General features: G+C 38.9%; 1 protein-coding gene across 4 annotated transcripts in view; it reads left to right on the plus strand.

The window, feature by feature from the left end:
- The window catches only part of LOC126914503 (1-phosphatidylinositol 4,5-bisphosphate phosphodiesterase epsilon-1-like), a 127,835-nt gene extending 116,054 nt beyond the window's left edge, over positions 1-11,781 (plus strand). For all 4 annotated transcript variants that reach the window (XM_050718536.1, XM_050718539.1, XM_050718538.1 and 1 more), the window contains 6 exons: positions 109-336; positions 712-936; positions 1,427-1,730; positions 2,093-2,447; positions 2,689-3,012; positions 3,421-11,781. In XM_050718536.1, the coding sequence (XP_050574493.1) occupies positions 109-336; positions 712-936; positions 1,427-1,730; positions 2,093-2,447; positions 2,689-3,012; positions 3,421-4,924 (2,940 nt within the window). In that variant the 3' untranslated portion in view covers positions 4,925-11,781. The remainder of the gene's footprint in view (positions 1-108; positions 337-711; positions 937-1,426; positions 1,731-2,092; positions 2,448-2,688; positions 3,013-3,420) is intronic.
- The last annotated feature ends 727 nt before the right edge of the window (positions 11,782-12,508 follow it).

Below are 12,508 nucleotides of genomic sequence, written 5' to 3' on the forward strand. Positions count from 1 at the left end.
ACGGTTATGAGAAACTGCTGTTATCCTGAGTTCATGCTGTGCGATACAACGGCGTAGAAAGACGTAGCAAGTAGCACGATCAACCGAGACCATTTGCTCTGATTCCAGCGACACGAACCGGACCCAGGACTACGTACACAATGGTGTTTGTCTTTCGAGGGCTTTGCGCGGTACATGATGGACAAGGACAATTATGCCTTCCCAAACGAGTATGCGACGCCGTTCGAGACTGAAATGCAGCAGCCATTGTCCCAGTATTACATCGCCAGCTCGCATAATACTTATTTAACTGGTCATCAACTCAAGGGAGAATCTTCGGTGCAGCTTTACTCTCAGGTAAACGAAAGCTTGGTCTCGCCTTTTCAACGGCGGTGATCTTTATCGTACAAATATGAAACAGTCGTGCAACTAGGAAAAAGAAATAAGATACAAAAGATACAAAACCTACTTGTTACTTTTTTTCATTATAAAATTGTGTAACGCGAGCTCTTTGCTTTAAAATGCATCGTCCCCGATTTGTACGATATCGCGAGATATTAGTCGCCATGATTAAAACGTAATCGGATTATTTCTCTGAATCGGTTATTTGTATAAAAAACGTGTAATCCGGTTTTCGTTCGCGAACCGTTGAAGGGATTTCAAAGTATTTGCGCTATAGGTGAAATCTACGAGGTAAAATGTGTACGATGTGACGGTAAGTTGGTTTTGCAGGTACTACTAACAGGATGTAGGTGTGTAGAGCTCGATTGCTGGGATGGCGATGATGGCTCTCCCGTTATTTACCATGGTCACACCTTCACTACCAAGATACCATTTCGCTTGGTCGTAGAGGCGATTGATAGAAGTGCTTTCGTCAGTTCTCCATATCCCGTGATTCTCTCCATCGAGAATCATTGTTCACAGAGTCAACAAGCTCGAATGGCCCAAATATTTCAAGTACGTTATCTTTTATTATTTCAAACATTCGATTAATTGCACGTACTCGGACAATGAGCGATACCGAGCGAAACGAAGCGAGCGTCGTTACAACAATGACGTAGTCCGTTAATTAATTTTTTATCTACTTTCCGTTTCTGCCGTCGTTTATAAATCGCGAGGAAAGTATTTTCAAATTTGTCGACAAGATTAACTCTGCTCGAAAACGCCAAACGTTCGCTTTATAAATCACTTTCGCGTCAATGTCTACACAATTTAACATAGAAATAATATTATTCTGTCGATCTTAGTCTAACGATATTAATCGCCAAACAAATTTTCCGTCGTCGACTGACAATTCCTTTTCTTATCTTTTTTCGCCCTTCGGACGTCTCAAACTTTCGCGATTCATACCTCTTTTAGCTTCGCGTGACGTTTTATGTAGCAGGGATATTTTTGTAGAAAAACGAAAGCAGCTTTGAGAAGCAAAGTTACGTGAACTCTGTTTCAGTCGGTATTTGGAGAAAAACTGGTGACAAAGTTCTTGTTTGAGACGGACTTTAGCGACGACCCTCAACTGCCATCGCCATCGCAATTGCGCTACCGAATATTAATCAAAAACAAGAAGATGGTGGTAGAACCGGCTGGTCCTTTGACGCACGCTCCCTTGAGTCATCGTGGAAAAATGCTCATGTCCGATCGAGCTTCGTCTATGAAACAAATGCGCACCGACGTAAGCAGCGCTTCCGTCGTCGAATATTTCAGCGAAGACGACGACGATGAGGAAGATGACGACGAAGATGACAATATCGATGGTAAATGTTCTGCTCCTAGTTCTCTTGATTAACTATGACGATATTTATCTTAAAACATAGCTGATCTATTGTTTATAGCCGATTTATTACACGCTTAAAAATTAGAAATATCTCTTTCTCGTAAAGAAAAATTCTTGTTGCGTAATATTTTACAAAGTTACGCGAACGACGTACGATGATATCGCTGCAACGCGGGTAACTTAAGACGAACAGCAAAGCAACCGCAGCCATTTTTCCGTTCACCTAGCGGTAACTTAGTTACGTCAAAACCATCGTACAAACTAATCCGAAACTATCGAGCGCAAGAACTCGACTAATTACTTAATTAACGAGCGACCTAACGCGAAAGTTTTACCTTCCAGATAACTCCATTTCCAGCTACGAAAGATATTTGGGTGGGACGCAGGTGCCCCATGGTCGATTAAAGTCAGATTCCGCGGTCGACGATAAATCGCAAAAACAAAGTAGCCAAATTGCCAAAGAACTTTCGGATTTGGTGATTTACTTGCAAGCTATTAAATTTCGTGGTCTGAACACTACACCGGGAACAACAGCCACTGGGAAGGTGCGACATCAACCGCACACTGGACCGGTTCAAAGACACAGCATCGCTGGAATAGGAGCTACCAGCATCGGTGCCTCTTCCGGATCGCCACAGTCTTTATCGACATCGGCTTCGCTCGCAAGCGGCGGCAGCAATATTGAAAATCTGTTCAGGTCGGTTTCCCATCGTAATTCGACGTAACGTTGATCGTCGAAACGAATCGCGACGTATACGCTACCGCTCGAACCTCGACGTCCACTCTTAATAGATCATCTCTAGCCAACTGTTAATAGTTTTTGTACGTTAGTTCGAATGATTTTGCGATTCAATCGATACGTGTGATCGTTATTTACGTAGTACGAAGATTCGGAATTTTTATCTGTAGATGTTTGATAACGTCGTAAAATATTTCAGATTCACGCGCGGAGTTCCAGCCTGCTTTCAGTGTTCTTCGTTGAATGAAAGCACAGCGAAGAAGATTTGCAGAAAACAACCTTTAGGGGTTGTCGCCCATGCAGAAACTCAGTTAATACGAACGTATCCGGCTGGAATGCGTATCGATTCGACGAATTTCAATCCCGTAATCTTTTGGGCCTTTGGTATTCAAATGGTAGCACTAAATTACCAAACCGACGACGCCGGATTAAATTTAAACGCCGCTATGTTCGAGCAAAATGGGCAATGTGGATACGTTAGGAAACCTTCGGTTATGTGGGACAAAGGCCATATGATGTATAGGTATGCACAGAAATATGTATCCCTCTCTTTCCGTAAGATCTTCCATTCCTTCAAATTATTACAAAATGGATATATTCGTAACTATTTCAATACGAGAAGATTCTCCTACTTATCAACGATAAATTGCTTCCGCATTAAGAATGGTTCAAATATCTCCGTAAATTTTATTGAATTTGTCGAATTTATCGAACTTATAAACGATTTTCATTTAATTTCGACATTTTGTTATTGTCGAGAATCGCGTTCGACTTCTTGTTAGGATTTTCGATCTTTAAATTTGGAATTTTAGTAATAAGAAACTGTAGTAGAAACATAAAAAATTGAAATGCATCGAAATATATTGAAATATAGATATATTAACTCTCCGACTTAACGTACACTTGCGTAAAATGTGAAACTCGTTTCTAGACGCTTCAATCCTTGGGATAAAGAATTCGACGGGCTACATTCGGCACACCTGACGCTTTCAATAGTCTCTGGCCAGTACGTTTCCCCAACAAATTTCGTCGCCAGCACGTACGTCGAAATCGAACTAGTCGGCATTCCGATCGACTGTGCCAAGCATAAAACGAAAATAATACAAAACAACGCGCTGAATCCTATTTGGAACGAGAAATTTTGCTTTCAAGTAATGTTCAAAGACCTCGCCTTTCTGCGTTTCGGCATCGTCGAAGCAAGTTCCCATCATTTGATCGCCCAAAGGGTCATTCCGCTAAAATGCTTGAAACCCGGCTACAGACACGTACGTTTGCGTTCCTGTAAGAACAAACCTTTGGCTCTGTCCACGCTGTTCATTTATTCCCGTTTGGAAGAGGAGAGTCTCGATTATAACACGTGTTGCCGTGATCACAAAGAATCGTCGAAGCGGCCATCGTCGGGTAAGGAACCGGAAAAATTGACTACGGTGGATCCTGGATTAGGTGGAGTGACGCTGAAGAGAAGAATGTTCTTCCTAATGGTTTATCACGTGATACCGGAGGAACCGTACACTATATTAAAAGTGACGCAGGAGAGTACGACGCAAGAGGTAATGTTGCAAGCTCTTCAGAAAGCCGGAATATCCGCGGATCGAGTCGACGAATACATTTTGGTGGAAGAAGTCTCTCGTGGTTGGGAGAAAAGAGACAGGGAAGAACTTCCAACTCAACGCGTATTAGATCCAACGGAGCACCCGTTGCAAGCGCAGGCTTTATGGAAAGGGCAGGGTCGTTTCCTCTTGAAGAGGGTAGGCGACGATCCTAGCAGCAGAGCCTGGCTGGCTTCTATAAGGAGTACAGCCGGACACTCGAAGCTCGACTCCGAAAGAGACACGTCCACGCATATCTGGGACGAAGCTGACACCTTCTTAGTTTGCATTTATAACGTTTCGCCGGATATACCGTACGCGATACTTCGCGTTCCTGTAAGCAGTTCTGCTCAAGATGTTCTAGCTCAGGCTTTGGTGAAGGCCAGAAGAATGGAGGATCCGATGAAGTTCGCTTTGGTGGAAGAACTCGAATGGGGAGGAGCTGGAGCCGTTGGTAGTGGCAGTCGACAATTGAGAGTTTTACGCGATGACGAGAACGTGTACAGTACTCAAGCCTTTTGGAAGACGCTCGGAAGATTCATTCTGAGAGAAAGGGAACAAGCAATACCGAGGCGGCATCTGTTGCCAGCCACTTTGGATAGGCTCAGCAAAGGTTTCTCCGTAGGAAGATCGGTCTCCTTGCCAGGTTCCAGCAAGGAGAAGATGCCTGTCTCGGAAGCGCTTTCCGATCCAACTTCCAGGGGGCTGAGACATCGTCTACTGATGCACGGTCGTAGAAGGGAAGTTCACTCCGATGGCGAAGATATTCGCGAGTCTGATATTTTAAACGCGGCCCTTCACTTGAAGAAGGTATCCTTAAGAAAATTAAGGGTTTGGAAGTCATAGTGGCAGTCAAGGGCGACGTCGATTTCATCGATCTTCGCCACTCGGAAAAACCAACAGTAAGTTACGATAAATCGTCGCGTTCGAGGTAAATCGAATCTTCGGAAGGCAAATGCGAAATTATCCGACGCTTTTCAGGCGATGTTTGACGAAAGAAACCTCGAATATCGTTCGTATCGTTTCGAAAAGAAAAAAAAAAAAAAAAAAGAAAGAAAAAACAACTCCACCAGTAATCAGCATTCAAACGTTACGATATAAATGATAAATAAGCGAAAAGATGCCTAATTATACTCGACACTGCTTCTTGATTCTGCATAATCTGAGTCTTTAAACCGTTACTTGGAGACAAAACCGGTGTTGATGACAAACGGTATCATCGGTACAGACAGAGTTTGATTGGACGTGAAATTGTAAACTACGCGCATCCGGAGTATAAGAATAGCTTTAAAAAAGAAAGCCAAACTACCGATACGTTCGAACAATCCTGTTAACACGTTTACCCGCTGCCCAAAAATTTTACATAACGACATGTTTATCTCATCTTCGTTCAAACTCTAAAAGTTAATTTTATCGTATGCTTGATCATTTTTAATTTTACGATCACGCTTCTCTAGTCATATTAGTATTATCGCGTAAATGTACAAAAGCGTAATCTCGCATAATCCGCAAAACGTCAGTTCCTCGAAGAAAAAATAGAATTATGAGATTCAACGGATTCCGGTGAATTTCCAAAGAATTTCCAAAGAATGGCAAAGAAGTAATATTTTTAATCGCAAAGTTTAGTTCGATTAGATTGATTTTTTTTCATTGTAAATTAATGTAAATCTCTTTTCCATATTTTTTTATATACATGTATATATTTTCTAATCTATATAATATATTTTAATACACGTATATACCTATACTTACGAGAAACGTTTGTGTATAATATGATGAAAGGGCTTCGTCAATTTTATCGAGAATCTAGAGAATTTTTACGACGAAAAACATTTCCTAACCGGTTAATTTTATTTCGCGAACGAAGCCAACCGACAATTTCTAAATGAACGTAACTTACAACAACGGGACCTGATTCGTTTTTATAAGTACGTATTAACTTGTCCTTCGAATATAACGATTAACGCTTGCACTTTAAGTACCTGACTCGTTTTTAGAAGTTATTTTATTCATAATAATCCTTAATTATTATGAATATCACGATCGATATACGTGTGAATGTCGATCATGCAGTCATAAGTATTCGTTTTTATCTTATCAGGATACGTTCCTACGCTGCGCTTTAACGATCGAGCAACGTTATCTGACCTACTGCACAGATTCTGCACAAATTTTTATGGAATTCTTTTTTTTATGAAAAATAATTCCTGTCTGAAAAAATTTAAAAACCTATCCTCCGCTTCTTTCGAAGCAACGTCGCTTTATTTCCTGAAACAGTCGCTATTGCTATTTGTACGTCAAATTTGTATACGGAAAGAAGACTCTACTCGACGACAATAACAGATTACTTCTCTTTTTCTTTATTTTTATTCTTTGTATATACTTTGTAAGACGAAATTTTATACGATACAGAGCCAGGCAGTGTGACTTTTTTTCCCCGGGCGTTTTATCGAAGGAAATAAAAAGTATATACGAAACACGTTAAACGAGTACCGTACGAATGGAATACGAAGTTTATTTATCTCATCCGTGTATAAAATTCGTATAGTACGTAACGTCCTATTTCTTCTATCGATGATTGACAAGATTCGTCGTATTAGCGTCTATTGGTACTTTGATCGATGTTCGATCGATATTTTATTTCTACATCGGGCTGTCCCATCTTATACGTAGAAAAGAAAGTAGCAGAGTAAAGTCACAGAAAGCAAGAGAATCAGCATCTAGGAATGACAAATGAGACGTCTAGTCAAGCTCTATCGTCGATGTTTAAAGGTGCGCTTCAAGTAAAACGTAACTAAATTATTTTACGAATACGACGCTAAGCTCGTCCACGATTAAGCAAGCAGCGTGCTAGCAGAAAGATTCATCGTAAGGTAAAGTTCTCGAAATCGCAATGAAGTAAGTTAAAGTTATAAAGTGAATTACCTGTTACAGTTAGTATTTAAATAGAAAAAAAATCTATGAAACAGCAGTATTATTTGCATATTCCCATTGACTGCGCGGATCATATTCTGCGCAAGAATCGTTCTAGTCTACACGTACTTGCGGCGATTTGTTTGAATTATTCGTTTGTTACGAAGACGCAGTGCTGGCAATATATGCATGTACATAATTACATTATCTTCTCGGTTATTGTATCTAACGAAGCGTACGATCGGATTTTCTGTAACGAAAACTCTCGAACGAGAAATATTAACCCGCGTGAAGTTGCTACTCAGAAGTCATATTTATTATAATGTTGTTGATACTGAAGAAAAAAAGCGAGAAAGTAGAGTCGTCGGTGTTACTTTTACAATCATTGCCTCCCTACTCCTGGAGTGTTAAGCGAATACAATTATAGATTATAAATATGAGACCAAGGAGTATCGATTCTTTTTCACTCTTAAACGTCGTTCCGATCGTTCGAAGGATCGTTGTGCTCCGCTCGGTTTCGAGTCTTTCGTCGGAACCTTTTGCCTAATTTTCATGGTATAATTCTATATACAATAGGTGGAAATAATTAGCGAAAAAGATAATATTATAAAATCTATCTACCGTGGACCAGCAACGTCACGATTAAAGATTATCCTTTGTCTTCCATGTATTTATCCTAACGAAGCATACGGTAGTTTCAACGAATCGTGACAAACAATTTCGGAATACGCACGATCTTCCTCTCGACCTTCGATTCTAGAAGCGGCAAACGTCGTTCTGTGAGAAAATTTGCCGGCCGTTTTCATTTGACCGAGCGAACCACTTTTTAAAAACATTCCTAAATACTTGCGATATTTTGTCTTATAGGATGCCGTTTCCACGATTATACAAAGATGATGTTTCCGAATAACTTCGTGACGTTACTGCGCTCCTTGATATATTTTTGGACACCACTTCATTCATCCATCTTTTACCCGTTTTTTCGAGTCTATCTAACGATCGTATATCACGAGACGAGGCAAAATTCGATGGTTACGTCGCGAACCACGATAGATATCGTGGTTCGCTAATTATATACGTGTTTGCAACAAGACTTGCTCGAAAGTAAAACTCATTTTTAATACGCGGATTTTATTCCAAAATTTGCTAACGTTTAACAATAGTAAAGTCATTGATCGATTTTAGGTACAACTTATAAAAGAGGAAACAAGAAAAATACATGTGTATTTGTTGTAATTACGAGGTAAACGAATTGTATATACAGTTAGTAAAATGTTCACGCCTGACAAGAAGTTACCTTAAATTTAAATATAAAACACTGTGTACGCTTCTGACGATTAAAATGAATGCTATTAATAGCTTCGTTAAAATCAATTTTTACGCTGTATCAAATTGTTGCGTTACTTTAGAAATAGCTAACACGTTATTTTATTGCGTTATCTACATTTGTAGCGTTTTGTAACATTGTAATATACGTGTGTAATATCTTGTAACACGGTCGTAAAAACCGATATTCCGAACCGACTTTGAATTACATTAGAAACTGATACAAATTTCATTTTGTCGTTAGATTCGCGATGACCAAAATTCAACTCTGTATGACTCTGTATGAAAAAAAAAAACAACTACCTTGAGATTGCGTTGTTCTTGAAAAATTTACGAAAATAGTAGGAAATTTTGTAAAAAATCTCGGCTAAATATTATATCGATTCGATGTGATCGAAACTGCAAGTGCAATATGTATATGTATGTATGTATATTGTATAAATATATGGTATAAATACTTGGATAAGTATTTATATGATATCTATGCATCTGTCGATTCAACGTGTCGTTGAGCATTAATTTCATTCGTTTTAATGTGTAACCTTTGTTCAAACGTAACGTACGCCACGTTAATAACGTTTCATGGTAACGCAAGGTTTTTTACGAACAAAATACACGAGAGAGAGAGAGAGAGAGAGAGAGAGAGAGAGAGGGAGAGAGAGAGAGAGAGCACATTTACACACCGAAACAGTATTTACGTAGCGTAAAGCAACTATCGTGCAACATTTTGTACATACATAGAGGCAAACAAGGGCTACTAATAACGGTAATTAAATGTTGTAGTTGAATTCGATGCTCCTTGAGTCTCGGACAAAACCCCCGCATCGAGAATATCATCGATTACAACGGACGTCTTTCGAACGGTAGAACAGGAATACTACAGCGATAGTTCTTGAATCGAGTTATTATTTGTTGTTGAACATTTCAGAAGCATTCGCGTCGCTACGGACTTGCACGAAATATCTATATTAGACGATATTAGAATCGTTGATCTCTCGAATTAACGTCGACTTACGAAGATCGAATTACGGTAATAACGCGTATCGCGTGATCAGCCTGTTTGCTATGGAACAGCAAGATTCTTTGAAATTGTTTTCTCGTGATTCCGTCAATTCGTCGATCGTAACGGCGCTTGTGCTTGGAAGTCCCTTCTTTACGGCTGATTCCGAAATATCTGTTGAGAATATTTATAAGACGGAAGCTACGTTGTATTCCACTAGAAAGAAACAACTACTTCTTAAAACTTTTGGGACCACGCTCGTTAATCGTATTTTCCAACGAGCTCTCAACGGCCGCCACTTCAACGTAAACGATGCAGTATTCAATTTCTTTTCGTCGATAAAACCGTAATGATTGAAATGAGATTCGAGGGGAAATTCGAGGGAAAATTTCAGGGGAAAATCTAAGGGGACAAAGAACAGAGAAGGAGATCGAGCAGCCCGAAATCCACGCTCGACGAGATTTAAAAACACGCGATCGAGTTTTACGAACGTGCGTACTCGGCACGCGCGTGGGAACATCAAAGCGTTCTCTCTTCGTCTTCCGATCGCGCGAAACTTTGAACGTCAAATCGTAGAAACGAACGATTCTGTCTTTGTTGCTCCTAGCAAGGAAACCAAGGAAGACAACGTCGCTCGTCCGCGTTCGGTACGAAGAAACGCATCTGACAACGCTTACGCGCGTCTCGCGAATCCCAATCGTCTATCGTTAAAACTCGATACGATCGTTTCGAATAAACATTACGACGAGTTACTGAGACGAAAAGGACGATGCGTAGATCGTGAACATTTTGCATTGTTCTACATCAAATCGATAAGATCGGTCGTGTTCGGAACGAGACAATGGGAACAATATAAATTGAGCTGATCCACTCGATTATCCTTTTTCGATCGAGTCGAATTCGAAGGATATAAAAGTTGCGTGCGTACGAAAGAAACGTATATCCTGTATCGATCGGGCATATAACTGTTGTACATATCCGTGGTTCTTCGGTAACTGTTGCGTTAAAATATCTGCGCGTAATATATAAACGATACATAAATGAATATAAATTATATGCATTTGCGCGTGTATGTATATAAAAAAGTATTCTTACATGGCTACATATGCGTGGGTGCATATACTTCTGGCATACCGACGCACGCATGCATCCAGAGAGCAGATGTACTGGCTGATTCGATAACAATCGATGGAGGAAACTGCATGTACTCGAGTATAAAAACGTTGCATTTCGTTCTAACGATGGAAACTCACGCGTACCTATATTAAATTAAATATAAAAAGCGAAGCGACTTGTTAGGCATTTTCTAATAAAACTTACGTATTACTATCGTACGACGCGTTATTGTTACTATTACGTAGCGGTAACTTCGCAAACTCCCGCGAGCTTCGCTTTCGTCTCTTGTAAAGACGCGTTGGATGCGAAATAAAATTTGCATTTGTAGTCGAAACGTATAATTAATAACCGCGTTAGCAGGAAAGAACCAACGTTTCGTCGGACGATCGGATGCGCAACGCGAACGAGTTAAACTAAATAAAAAGTAAAGCTAACTAATTCGAAGTAGCAAGCATTCGGAGCAACGATCGTTATCGGATCGAGCCGTACGCGTTGCACTCAACGGCTACGAATTATATACTGCACTTTTGTACGGTATGGGATTCGAAGTCGAATAAAAATTACAAAGAAAAAGAGGTAATAGCAAAAAAAGAAAAAAGCGTTGATAAGAAGAAACAGTTTAAGACGTTTCTGCCGCGTGTCCAGGCTGGTCCGGCCACGGCTGTTGATCTATCAAATTGAAATATATAAATATATATATACATAAATAAATGTATATATATTTATATATACACGAGATGTCTTTTTCATAAGTGTGAATTTTATGATATATATATATACATATATTACATATATGTATTAACTAATATACATACGTATATATATATATATAATAGAATGTGGGTCGTTTTCACTGCATTCTCATTGACCGCTTTTCGATGCATTGTCAGTAAATTAGGTCGTTGCCACTGCTGACATCGATCGCGCGTACAAGTCATTAAACCGATTCGTTGAGTCTTCGCCGAATAATAGTAACGTAACCAGCTGGAAGAAGTGACTTCGAAATAGCATTAAAAACGATCGTTCCTATGGAATTTCGATTAGCTTTACCTTTCGTTTCCTGCTAAAAGAGATATTGCTTCGTTTACGACTAATATGCTTCTTTCGTATTTCGTTCTCTTACACCAGAGAAATTGAGTATCGATTCTGTCTCGTTTTTACAAAGCTATGTAAATACGTCTACCGCTTTACATCGATTTCTGTCACGATAAATTGATACAATTTACGAGTGATTCGTTATAGGTATATGTAATGGGCTCTTAATTATTAGAAACATAATAGCGATCGTTAATGTAACAATGACTGTTCAAATTTTTCAATGAAATATATATATATATATAAATGGAAATTCTAAACATTCGTTGATAAAAATTAAGACAAACGTGTAACGTATTATTTCATTTCGCTTCGTGACTTAAAATTACAGAATATTTTTTTACGTCTTACGTTTTTTTAAAAAAACGCGTTACTTTTACTGCAAACGTAATCACGATATACGTACGTTGAATTTTATGTTACGATAAAACTTAAAGGTATCTTTCCTACGTATTAAATTGTTAATGAAATTTTCATTCGACTTATATTATAATTCGATTATATATTACAGCCACGTGCCAAATTAAGCAAATTCAAAAACGACGAATTATACTTTCCTCCGATAAAAATAAAGAAATAAACGCCAGAAATTTTTCATTAAATATCTTATACGTTATTTATACACGTTTATTCTGCGTAATATTACCTTTTCCTTCTGTTATTTTAAATCCGTTAAAAAATATACGTACCTTTAAAACTATACTCGATAGCGACCTGCAGAAAAATCATTTTTTCTAGGTATGTAGGTACTGCGCGTTCTGGTTACGTAACGACTTAACGTTGTAGAGCATTCGCGTAAATGTTAACACTGCATTTGGTAATAAATATATTCAAAGAAATTATAGGTCGTTACAGTCTCGCGAAGACAACTCGATTCTAATAAAAACGATGCTTTAATCTTGTGCCACGACCTAGCGTATAATTTAAAAAGTCCGTCAAAATCCTTCTCATACACATTTTCGTTCGATAGTTGGTCTTTT

This window comes from Bombus affinis, chromosome 3, assembly GCF_024516045.1.
Source record: "Bombus affinis isolate iyBomAffi1 chromosome 3, iyBomAffi1.2, whole genome shotgun sequence".
NCBI lineage: Eukaryota > Metazoa > Arthropoda > Insecta > Hymenoptera > Apidae > Bombus > Bombus affinis.